A 12,089-nucleotide genomic window follows, 5' to 3' on the forward strand; every position below is an offset into this window, starting at 1 on the left:
CCTGCTCCTGGGCTGTTCTGAGGAGAGTAAAGGTGTAGCGCCCATCAAGCCTCGGTACAGGGCCCCGCACGTGCAGAGTGCTCAGTAATACTAGTAATAATAGCAACATGATGCTGATGCTGGTGAAGGCTGCACTGGTCATTCCTACCCCCTCCGCGTGTCCCTCCCTTGGAATATCCGTGACCATATTCTGAGCTGTTGTCCCCGCCTAGCCCTGGGCTGGCCTGGCAGCAGTGGAGGGGTGCTGCTTGGTGACCCCCTGTGACCTGACGCCCACCTGTGTGTGTCCCCAGGCTACAGCGGCGAGCGGTGCGAGGTGGATGAGGATGAATGTGCAGTGAGCCCCTGTCAGCACGGGGGCCAGTGCCTGCAGCGCTCCGACCCAACCCTCTATGGGGGCATCCAGGCCGCCTTCCCAGGTGCCTTCAGCTTCCGCCATGCCGCTGGCTTCCTGTGCCGCTGCCCTCCGGGCTTTGAGGGTGAGCCCCCTTCCAGGGAAGCAGGTCTGTAGTGTCCAGATGCACGGGAGGGATGCCGAAGCTGGGTTCAAGCACCTCTCTCTGGCCTCAGTCTCCCTAGCTATAAAATGGGCCCTTTCCAGTTCCAGTCTGGCTCTGAGGGAGCTGTGGGAACCACAGCTGGGCTTCTTGCAGGGGACGACTGCGGTGTGGACGTGGACGAGTGTGCCTCACGGCCATGCCTCAGTGGAGGCCTCTGCCAGGACCTGCCCAATGGCTTCCAGTGCCACTGTTCAGATGGCTACACAGGTGCCTGGGGTGCGGTGGGCACTGGGGCAGGGCAAGGTCAGAGTTGGTGGACCTGGGGCAAGAAGGTTCCTTCTGGCTGATGTGTGGAGGCTGGATTGATGGGGTCAAGGACATTAGGGAAGAGGTGGGTGTGGTGGCCCAGGCGACAGGTAAGAGGGCTGAGCTGGGACCTGGGCTTTGGAGGTGGGAGTGGAGGGAAAACATTCTGGAGTGGAGGTTGAGAAATATTTTTGAGGGGCACGCTACAGGCCCTGAGGGTTTTTCCAGGTGTGAGTGGGAGGTGGCAGGGATGCCAGCCGAGTTTCTGCCCTGGGTGACACTGGGTAGAGGATGGTGAGTTCAGCCTTGTCCATACTGAGTCTGAGTGTCTGTGGAGCACCTACAGGGAGGAGCCTGGGTGGGGGCTGGTGATCTGGGGTGTGTGGCCCAGGAGAGGTGCCTGAGACTGGGGGTCCTGGCAGCTGGAGTCTCAGGCAGCCAAGGTTATCCAGGAGAAAGTGTGGAGTGTTGGGCAGAGAGAGCCCTAGACACCTGACATCAAAGGGCTGGGCAGAGGCCGAGGGGCCTGCAGGGAGGACAGGGCAGTTCGGCCAGGACAGAGGAGGTAAAAATGGTAGGGGTGTGTGTGGTGGAGGTGGGGGTGGTGTGTGTGGTTGGGTGTGTGGTGGAGGGAGTGTGTCTTGTGGAGGTGGGGGGAGTGTGGTGGGGGTGTGTGTGGTGGAGGTGCGGGGAGTGTGGTGGACGGCGGGGGCTGTTACGGAAAGCTGCGGGCAGTGTCTGGAGAAGGATGAGCTTGACCTTTGGAGAGCTGTGGCATGTTGGGCAGGAGCTGGGCCTGCAGAAAGCCTCTCCCTGCCTTGGGTACAGAGGATGCGGAGACACACAGACACCCTTCCCTGCGGATACTGATGAACCTGAGGAACTCCTCACACAGCAGGGAGTGTCCCTGCCCCCTCTGGAATGCCTGTGACGCTTCCCCCACACCCGCCCGCATTCCTGCTCAGACAAGCTGCCTTCTCTCCCTGGCACGGCTCCTGGGCACAGGCTCCCCTGCCTGGGGGAAGGAGGTGGTGATCACCACCGTCCCTTCCACTCTCACCCCCCAAATGTGCTGGGGGTTCAGCATCCCACTTCTGGGTGGCCAAAACCTCTGGGGACCCTGAAAACCCATCTCCTGCCCCCATGGGCTGAGGTTCCTTGAGTCCTGCCCCAGAAACAGTGGCCTCGTGGGTGCCTGGCACACAGTGGGCCCACTGCAGCATGCCCTGCATCTGAAGAGTATTCTCTGCATTGTTTTCCTCCTCACCAAAGCCCCACGAGGTAGGGTTCTAAATCCCCATCTTACAGATGAAGCCATAGAGGCTTTAGAGAGAGCATGTCATCCCCCCAGGTTCGACAGTGTTAGCGGGAGCCCAGCTCCTCCCCAAGCTGAGCTCAGCTGATGGGTGAGAGGGAGGTCAGACCTCTGAGGTCGAAGACCGGAAGGGGGAACCCCGGCTGTGGGGCTGGTCCGCCCCCATCCTCCCTTGGGGTTGTGCTGGGCGTGGGGGAGGCCAGTGCCTGGCATTCCTGAGCCAGCTCTGAAGGAGGCAGCTGGCCAGGCGGGGAGCTCTGCTCCCCAGCCTTGGTGCCTGCCCACCACTCTCAGCCTGTCTGTGGGGAAATGCAATGGGGCTGCAGGCTCTGCGGACCTTCCTGGGGGTGTTGTGGCTCCTGGCAGGTATGCAGGGCTGGGGCCTTGGGCAGGGGGAGGTGGGACTGGCCGTCCCCAGAAGGAGGCGGTGGTGTTTGTGGGCTGACTGGGGCCAGGATTCAAATCCTGGCGGCTTCTCTGGGCTTGGGTTCCCCTGGCTGGGTTCCGTGGGCAGGGCTGGCCTCAGTGGTTTTGTGGAGGCTCTGGCTGAGCAGGGGTTGGGCTGTGGCCTCTTGACCCACGCTGGGGCCAGAGCACCTGGCATGGGAGCCCCTGGAGGGGAGGGTGACCTCACAGCCAGTGCCAGGGCCCTACGGCAGAGGGACGGGGGTGGGGGGTTAGAACCAGGGGCTACTCGAGTGCCACAGATGCATACATCCACCCCCACTCCCTCCTCCATTTCATCTCTCTGTCCACAAAGGCCATGCCAAGTCCTTTGCTGGGCACCAGTGACATATCCAGGCCCCTGGAGGAGATCTCAGCTGAGTGAACAGATATTTTCAATACTGGGTTCTGGGGAGCTGTGCCTGGGAGTGGGCAAGGAGTTGGGAGTGACACAGCAGCTTGGAGTTGGGAGTCAGAGAAAGCCTCCTAGGGTACTGGCCATTTGAATTTGGGCTTTGCTGGATGAGTCGGAGTTTGAAAGGCAGGGTTAGGGAGAACGAGGCATTCCAGAGAGAGCAACATGGGCAAAGCCCCAGAGGCAGGACTTCCCAGGAAATGTTTGGAGGAACAGGCAGCTCAAGGTTTGCAGGGAGCAGGGTTGAGATATGAACTCCTGGTAGGACCCAGGCCACGAGGAATCTCGAATGCCAGGGTGAGTGATCGGACCTTAAGTAGCAGAGGAACCTGGCCAGGTGATGCTTTAGAAAGAGATCTCTGGCTACTTGTAGAGATGGATGATGGAGGCTAGTGAACTAGAGGACACTAGACTATGGCCTGGAGAGCTGGTGAGGCAGGGGAGGTGAGGTGGGAGGAAAGGGGGCATTGGAGAGTATTTAGAGGATTGAATCGACTCACAAGATATGGTAAAGGAAGGAGTACCTTGGATTCCAGCCTCTGGGGACTTCAGGGGACCTTGAGAAATCCTTTGGAAATTGGGAATGGGTTTGGTTGATAGATACTGAGGTCCCCGTCCCAAGAGGCAGCTAAGCTCTGGGTCAAGACTGTGGTTCTGGCCTTGGGTGCTGAGCCTTGGCCTGGTCTCTCCTGAAGGCCTGACATGTCAGGAAGATGTGGACGAATGCCTGTCGGAGCCCTGCCTCCATGGCGGGACCTGCGAAGACACCGTGGCGGGCTACATCTGTTGGTGCCCAGAGGCCTGGGGTGGACGTGACTGTTCCGTGCAGCTCACTGGCTGCCAGGGCCACACTTGTCCGCTGGCTGCCACCTGCATCCCCACCTTCCAGTCAGGGGTCCACAGTTATGCTTGCCGCTGCCCACCTGGTACCCATGGACCTTTTTGTGGCCAGAATACCACCTTCTCCGTTGTGGCTGGGAACCCTGTGCAGGCTTCAGTGCCAGCTGGTGGCTCCCTGAGTCTGGCACTGAGGTTTCGTACTACGATACCTGCTGGTGCCTTGGCCACTCGCTCTGATACTCAGGGCAGCTTGGAGCTGGCACTGGTGGAGGCCACGCTTCAGGCCACACTCTGGAGCCACGGCAACAATGTGTGCATCCTGAGGCTGCTGGATCTGCCCCTAAATGACGGCCACTGGCACCGAGTGGAGGTGATGCTCCGCCTTGGGGTCCTGGAGATGCGGCTCTGGCACGAGGGCTGCCCTGCCCACCTCTGTGTGGCCTCCAGTCCTGTGGCCCCGCCTCCTACGGCTTCCCCGGCCCCGAAGCCTGCTGGGTTCTGCTCCACGCAGCTGGGTGGCGTGGCCTTTACAGGCTGCCTCCAGGACGTGCACGTGGACGGGCACCTCCTGCTGCCCGAGGATCTCGGCGAGAATGTCCTCCTGGGCTGCAGGCGCCAGGAGCAGTGTCAGCCTCCGCCTTGTGCCCACGCAGGGGTCTGCGTGGACCTGTGGACTCACTTCCGTTGTGACTGCCCCCGGCCCTATAGCGGTCCCACATGTGCTGATGGTGAGGAACGAGCCAGGTGGGCCCCAGGGCAGGGGCTGTGCCTGCCCCCAGCCCACAGGCCTCATGCCCGGCACCCTCTCTCCCTGCAGAGGCTCCTGCTGCCACCTTTGGCTTGGGGGGCACCCTGAGCTCTGCCTCCTTCCTGCTCGACCAGCTGCCAGGCCCCAACCTCACCATGTCCTTCCTCCTCCGCACCCGGGAACGTGCTGGCCTTCTGCTCCAACTTGCCAACGATTCAGTAGCTGGCCTGACAGTGTTCCTGCGCGAGGGCCAGATCCGGGCTGAGGTGCTGGGCAGTCCTGCCCTAGTGCTTCCTGGGCGCTGGGATGATGGGCTCCGCCACCTGGTGACGCTCAGCTTTGGGCCTGATCAGCTGCAGGGCTTGGGGCAGCAGGTGCACGTGGGCGGGAGGCTCCTCCCTGCTGACGCCCAGCCCTGGGGTGGGCCCTTCCGAGGCTGCATTCAGGACCTGCGACTCAACAGCCTCCACCTCCCCTTCTTTCCACCGCTGCTGGAGAACTCCAGCCTGCCCAGTATGCCGGGCAGCAGGCAGTCCTGGAACCTCACCATGGGCTGTGTCTCCGAGGACACGTGCAGTGTGAGTGCCAGGGGGAAAGGGTGGGTCCTTTTTCTGGGATCCACCCTGCTTCGCTGGGGGTTAGCATGTCCTTCTACTGGTCAGGTCAACACCAGGAGGTGGAGCGCCCGCCCAAGGTCCCAGTGCTGGAGAGAGACAGAGCAGGGTTCACTTTCATCTCCTCTCTGGCCAGCTGCTCTTGCCCTATGGTAGTCCCCATACCTCCCCTCTCAGTCCTAATCTGAGACAGACACCCTGACCCAGGCAGAGGGCTGCCCAAGCCTTTCTGCGGGAATTGCTTGGGGCACAGGGACACCCAAGTTCATGAACAAAGCACCAGCTCTAGGATTGGAATAGCCTGGGTGTGAACTCTGGCTCCTCTATTTACTGGCTAGGTGATTCAGCAAGTGGTTTCTCCTTTCTGAGCCTCAGTTTCCTCATCTGTAAAATGGGAACGCTAGTTACTTTTCTATTTGTTTGTGAGGAAGTAATGTATCTGTACTAGGTGCTCAATGAAGAACCAATGCAAGGATGGTTATGGTGGGGCGATGCTAGCCCCAGGCCTGAGCCAGTCCCTGCCCTGATTCTCCTGCAGCCTCAGCCCTGTCTCAATGGTGGGACTTGCCTTGTCTCCTGGAATGACTTCCATTGCGCCTGCCCTGCTAACTTCACTGGGCCCACGTGTGCCCAGCAGCTGTGGTGTCCTGGCCAGCCCTGTCTCCCGCCTGCCACCTGTGAGGAGGTCCCTGATGGCTTTGTCTGTGAGTGCCTGTCCTGGACAGCCCACATGCTGGGTGCTGGACACCCAAGCTGGGTTAGGTCCCACCCCTGCCTTCAGGATTCGGAGACAGTGGACCAGGATGCCAACAGCCCCAGCCCAGTGTGGTTGGGCCACTGCATCCAGAAGGACAGGCTTTTTGGAGGAAGAGAGCACTTGCTAGGTTTTCAAGGGCAAATAAGACTCTGACCGGGCACAGGGAAGGACATTTCAGGAAGGGGGCAAAGAATGTGCAAAGGCATGAGGTTTGTAAGAACTGAAACACAAGTAGAGGTATCAGCGTTGCTAGGGTCCTTGAATGCTAGGCCAGGCAGCTTGGGACTTTTTGCCAAGGGCAATGGGGAGCCATGGGAGGACCAGCAGGAGAAGGCCACGGTCAGCAGTTTTAAAAGATGACTGTGTTATAATATTAAAATGATTGCAGTGAAGAGTGAGCCACAGTGATGACACAGGGCCACTTCACTAAGGAGAGAAGGAGGCAGATTTTCCAAGGTGTTATTATTGCCTGGTTTGTGACCTGGAGGGCAGGGTGGGCACAGTAGGGTAGGTCTCCCCAGCCCAGAGCTGGTTCTTCGGAGGTAGAGAGTTATGAGGTGGGGGGAACAGTTCCTGGGATTAGATGATGGGTGGGTGTGTGTGCCCCCGCCCCCAGACCGCAGGGGTGCGGGGAGCGGGGGCGGCGGGCTGGTACCTGCATCACCCAGGTGTGCTTGGGCTGGGCTGGGTGCCGATAGGCCGTCCTCCGACGCTCTCTCTCCCTGCAGGTGTGGCTGAGGCCACGTTCCGCGAGGGACCCCCGGCGGAATTCAGCGGGCACAACGCGTCATCCGAGCGCGCGCTCAGCGGCCTCTCTCTGGCCTTCCGCACGCGCGACCCCGAGGCCGGGCTGCTGCGCGCCGCGGACACCCCCGACACCGTCTGGCTGGCCGTGCGCAACGGCTCGCTGGCGGCCGGCGTGCGCAGTGGCCCCGGCCTGCCCGGCGCGGTGCTGCCGGCGCCCGGGCCGCGCGTGGCCGACGGCGCCTGGCACCGCGTGCGCCTGACCATGGAGCGCCCCGCGGCCTCCGCGTCGCGCTGGCTGCTGTGGCTGGACGGCGCGGCGACGCCCGTGGCGCTGCGCGGCCTGGCCGGCGACCTGGACTTCCTGCGCGGCCCGGGCGGCGCGCGCGTCCTGCTGGCCGAGAACTTCACGGGCTGCCTGGGCCGCGTGGCGCTCGGCGGCCTCCCGCTGCCCCTGGCAGGCTCGCGGCCCGACGCGGCCCCCGGCTCCCGGGAGCCCTTCTCGGCCTGGCCCGGCGCGCCGGTTCCGCGACTCGGCTGCCGCGGTGCGCCCGTGTGTGTCCCTTCGCCCTGCCTGCACGGCGGCGTCTGCCGCGACCTCTTCGACGCCTTCGCCTGCGCCTGCGGCCTGGGCTGGGAGGGTCCGCGCTGCGAGGCCCGCGCCGACCCGTGTCGCTCAGCGCCCTGTGCCCGCGGCCGCTGCCACGCGCGCCCAGACGGCCGCTTCGAGTGCCGCTGCCCGCCTGGCTTCGCGGGCCCGCGCTGCCGGTGCGCACGGCCAGCCGGGGGCGGCCTGGGTCCGAGGGGTCCGGCGGTTACGGGGCAGGGGTGGGGACCCCGGGGGCGGTGGGTGGGGCAGACTAGTCCGGAAGCCCGGGTGCGGATGCGCGGGTTCCGTGGGCCAGCCACGTACGTTCGCTGAGCTACCGCGCTGTTATCTGTAACTTGGGAACAACAGCCCCCTAGAGTTGCCAGAAAAAATACAGCACACCCGGGTAAATTTGAATTTGAGATAAACAACGCTGTCGTCTGGGAGTCGGGGTGGGGGAACCCCGAGCTAGTGTCGGAAGAAAACCTAGAGGCTCTCCTGCCGAGCTGCCCACCACGGATGCCCTCCTTTGTCAGTCCCGTGGGACAGGGGCAGGCAGAGATGGTCCGAGTCTTGGCCGCTTCCCTTACTCAGTCTGGCTATGACTCCCCACTCCTTTTGGAGACAAGCTTACGGAGTGGTATCTGGCAGAGGCCTGAATCCCCCTCTCTACGCAAAGAATGTCAGGCCCAAGCTCTATGTCTAGGAGCCTGCTCTTGCCGCGGGAGACTGCTTACATTTCATCACCTCCGCGGAGGACTCAGCCTCGAAGGGTTCAGCCCGATGTTGTACACCTTGTTGGGGGTGGGGCTGGAGTCGCAGAGTGGCAGCCCTATGTCCCACCCCTTCCACCCTACAAACAGCTTCCATGACTGACGGCAGGGTCTCCGGGAGGTGGCTCTGAATTCCTTGGATGACAATGCAGAGGCTCAGGTCACCTGAGTGACCCACGGGCGTGGGGGTGGGCCAGGTCCTAGGTGTCCTGTCCCCAGGCCAGCCTCTGTGCTTTCTCCTCAGGTTGCCTGTCCTGCCAGAGGAGTGCAGCCTGAATGTCACCTGCCTCAGTGGTGGCCCGTGTGAGGGTGGGCCCCAGGGTGCCAACTGCAGCTGCCAGGAGAGCTTTGCTGGCCAGAGGTGGGTCTGGGGTCCAGGGGCCTGGGAGGTGGGCTGCGGAGTGTGGAGAGTCGGGCAGGGCGGGCCTCTGGATCCCCTCCAGCCGGGGCAGGTGAGGTGGGGTATGGATCCTTGCTCGCCTTCTCAGCCCTCACTGTGGTCCCAGTGCCAGACAGTGTACCTCTCTTGCTTGAATTCTTTCCCTCTGGGGCTTCCAAGACCATCCTCTGTTATGCAGACACCTGCTGGGAAGTAGTTGCCTGGTGGTGTTTCTTAGAGCTCCGTGCTCAGCCCACCTCCCACTCCTCCACCTGGGGAGACTGTAAAAATGCAGGTTCTGGGCCCACTCCAGACAGAGTCAGCATCCCTGGGCAGGTGCCTTTACACAGGCTCCCCCTGTGCTCCTGATGGAGTGACAGTCATTCTGTCATGAATGCTGGGGTGAAGGGGCATGGTAGGTGATGGAGATCACATTCAGCTTCAGTCACCTGGCAGGGCCCAGCCAGGTAGGGACAGTGCTGGGGACAGTGGATGAATGAGCTTTGATGCCTGTGTGTGTAGGGGGTGGGGGAGGGTTTGAGGAAGTAAAGGAGCTGGGGGATCAAGAGGCAGCCTGGGAGGGAGCAGCTTTCTCAGCCCCACCCTTGTCCCTGCCTCCCAGGTGTCAGATCCCCTGTGAAGCCAACCCTTGCTTGAATGGCGGAACCTGCCGGACAGCTGGTGGGGTATATGAATGTATCTGCAGTGCAAGCTTCTCAGGCCAGTTCTGCGAAGTGGTGGTGAGTGATGCCCGAGGGGGTGGGTGCCCTGTTTTGGACTTCAGTGAGATGATGTTACGGGGGAGCGTATACAGCACCTGTGGAGCTGTTCCTGGGCCAACCCTGTCATGGGGTGGGGAGGAGCAGGGAAAGGAGACTCAGGCCGCTTCCACACGCGCACACAGGAGGGGCCCCCAACATCCCTCTGGGGGCTGCAGTGAAACAGCTGGGCTTTGCCAAGTCTGATCTGGGCCAGGATTCAGGGCCCACAGGATCTTGGAATTCTGGGATTTACGTTGGTGAATATGAGAGCCTGTAAGCTCTGGTGGTTTCTGAGCCAGGATTCTAGAGTAGGAAGATGTGGGGAGCCCGGGATTCTGAGCCAGAGAAGGCTTGGGAAGGTTTGGCTGCCGTGAAGGCAGCCCCTGACCCCAGGGAGGCTCAGCTGAGGAGGGGTCCGAATAGATGGGGGCCAGCAGGAAGCTTGAGCTTGAACCTCCCTCTGGCCCGCTCCCCACTAAGGGGCAGAACAGACTCTGCAGGCCCAGCGGGAAGTGAGCCCAGAGTGGGCACAGCAGCGAGGGATGAAGCCTGGGGAGGAGCCTTGATCTCCACAGGCTTCTGGCGGCCTGGGTCATAAACCCCAAATCTCTCTGCTTCTGGGGAATGTTTCCTTTCAAGTTGAACTTTACAGCCTCTGGCTCCCCCCCCCCCGCCACCCTCCTCCTAGGGAGGAAATGGCTTTACAGCTCCTCCTGAAGTGCCCAGGGCCGGAGCCTGGGGAGGGCCCATTCAGGGCTGGGATGAATTTTTCTCTACAGTTTTGGGCACCTTCTTCAGGGCTGGGGGCTGAGACTTGGGACCCAGGTCACAGTGGGCTGAGAAGTCTCATGGGACAGAGGGAGGGCCGGTGAATCTGACGCCCTGGGCCTCTGCCCCCTGGAAATCTGTGATTCTGGAGCTTCAGAACTCCAGGTCTGTAGAATCTTTGATGGGGGCATCCCAGTGTCTGTGACGAGACAGAGATGTGGTTTCCTGGGCCCCCAGAGCCTGGTCTGAGTCTGCTGGGGGTGGGGGTGGGGGTGGGGGTGGGGGTGGGGGTGGGGGTGGGGGTGGGGGCCCGCCCTGGTGGATTCTGAGCTTGCCAGCAGCCAGGTCAGCCTGCTGCAGCTCATGCCCTGCACGGGCCCCCTGGCTGGGGAGCCTCTCCTGCTACTGCCTGAGATGCCTCCCACTTGGGGGTTGAGCATGGTCTCCACAGACACTTAAAAACCCAGACTGCCCTTTGGGTTCGGGAGGGATCAAGTCCCATCACTTCAGATTGGGTGTTTATTGAGAGAGGCAGGGTGGCAGGGCTGGGCACTGAGGCCCACCTTGGCCAGTTGAAGGAAGGACCTTCAGCTGGAATTCGAGACTGAAGAATGGTGGTGTGAGCTGGGCATGGGCATGGCGTTGGGGGCGGATGGAGGGCAGTGCCAGTCCTGGCTTGACACCCACTAGTCATGTGTCTGGGGGGATCTGGGCAAAGCCCCTGTTTTCTCCTCTAATATTTATCGAGTGCCGACTGAGCAGGCTCTGCTGTGCATTGTGGGATACACGGGTAAACAAAATAAACCAAAGATTCCTGTCCTCACGGAAGAAAGGGGGTGTCCTCGCTCCTGCTTCATCAGATCATTGTAAGGTTTACATGAAATCCCACACACGGTGCTGAGCTCCTAGTAGGCATTCAATAAATGTGTTTTCTCTCCTCCTAGCCAGAACCCTTTTGTTGTACAGGAATCCCCTAGCGGTGCCTCCAATAGGTGGCTCCCAGGCACTTGCTTGCATACCTCTGGGGCCAGGTCTCTCACTACCTCCCAGGGAAGCCTCCGCCCAGCGATGCGTTTTTCCTGTCCTCTGAAGGAACTGGGGGGTCTCCCCGCCTCCATGGTCTTAGGCGTGTTATTGCATCTCTTCCAGAAGGGCCTATCGCTGCCGCTGCCGTTCCCGCTGCTGGAGGTGGCAGTGCCTGCGGCCTGCGCCTGCCTCCTCCTCCTCCTCTTGGGCCTCCTCTCAGGGATCCTGGCGGCCAGAAAGCGCCGCCAGTCAGAGGGCACCTACAGCCCGAGCCAGCAGGAGGTGGCCGGAGCCCGGCTGGAGATGGACAGTGTCCTCAAGGTGCCACCTGAGGAGAGACTCATCTAGGCCCACCTGGCTGTGGCTCCAGCACCTGTGAGGTCCTCAACTTCTACCTGGAGACCCAAGGAGGCCACTTCCGGGAGCCTTCCGGGCCTTGCGGAGCTGCTGCAGGGCCCAGGATACCTGCTGGGGAAGTGTCCCCTTTGCTGGGAGCCCCTGCCCCGTCCTGGACCGAGGGGAAGGGGCGCGCTCAGGGAAGCAGAGAGGCCTGGCGAGGTTGTGGACATTCTCCATCCAGCTGCCCGGTCTTGCCTTGGCAGGCACACGGCTGTGCCGGGAGGAGCACCTGTGGGTGCACACAATGTGTTCAGGAGTGTGTGTGAGTGTGCGCGTGCGCATGTGTGTTTGTACCTGGGACTGTTGGTCTGCAGATACCAGTGTGAGTGTTACGGATGGGGCTCATGGGCACGTCCACGTCTTTGCTGTTTGTGCACGTGACTGTGTAGTGGGTGCAGGTGACCCCACGGAGGGGCAGCTGGGCAGTGGAGACCACCTTCTCAGCCCCGGGGCAGGGGCAGCCCAGGGCCATGAGTTCTCCTGGAGGCCAGGCCAGGGCTTGCCCAAGGACCAAAGCCCCAGCTCCGGCAACTTCTCCCACCTCCAGAGGCTGCCCCGGCCCTGGAGGCAGCTGGAAATCAGTGGGGTGGGGGGCATGAGCCAGAGGGTAATGTGTGAGCTCCTGGCTCCCCAAACAAATGCTCCCTGAGGCAGGTCTGTCTCTGCCCTCTGGCAGCCAGGCACCCGCTGGGATGCAGACTGAGGGGCAGA

At 61.8% G+C, this 12,089-nt stretch overlaps 1 protein-coding gene across 1 annotated transcript in view; it reads left to right on the forward strand.

The window, feature by feature from the left end:
• Nucleotides 1-12,089, forward strand: part of CRB2 (crumbs cell polarity complex component 2) — a 100,803-nt gene extending 88,714 nt beyond the window's left edge. The window contains exons 7-15 of the mRNA XM_036854188.1: nt 294-479; nt 654-767; nt 3,676-4,548; nt 4,638-5,146; nt 5,721-5,886; nt 6,668-7,451; nt 8,290-8,406; nt 9,047-9,164; nt 11,103-12,089. Of these exons, the coding sequence (XP_036710083.1) occupies nt 294-479; nt 654-767; nt 3,676-4,548; nt 4,638-5,146; nt 5,721-5,886; nt 6,668-7,451; nt 8,290-8,406; nt 9,047-9,164; nt 11,103-11,327 (3,092 nt within the window). The 3' untranslated portion in view covers nt 11,328-12,089. The remainder of the gene's footprint in view (nt 1-293; nt 480-653; nt 768-3,675; nt 4,549-4,637; nt 5,147-5,720; nt 5,887-6,667; nt 7,452-8,289; nt 8,407-9,046; nt 9,165-11,102) is intronic.

This window comes from Balaenoptera musculus, chromosome 6 (assembly GCF_009873245.2).
Source record: "Balaenoptera musculus isolate JJ_BM4_2016_0621 chromosome 6, mBalMus1.pri.v3, whole genome shotgun sequence".
Classification (NCBI taxonomy): domain Eukaryota; kingdom Metazoa; phylum Chordata; class Mammalia; order Artiodactyla; family Balaenopteridae; genus Balaenoptera; species Balaenoptera musculus.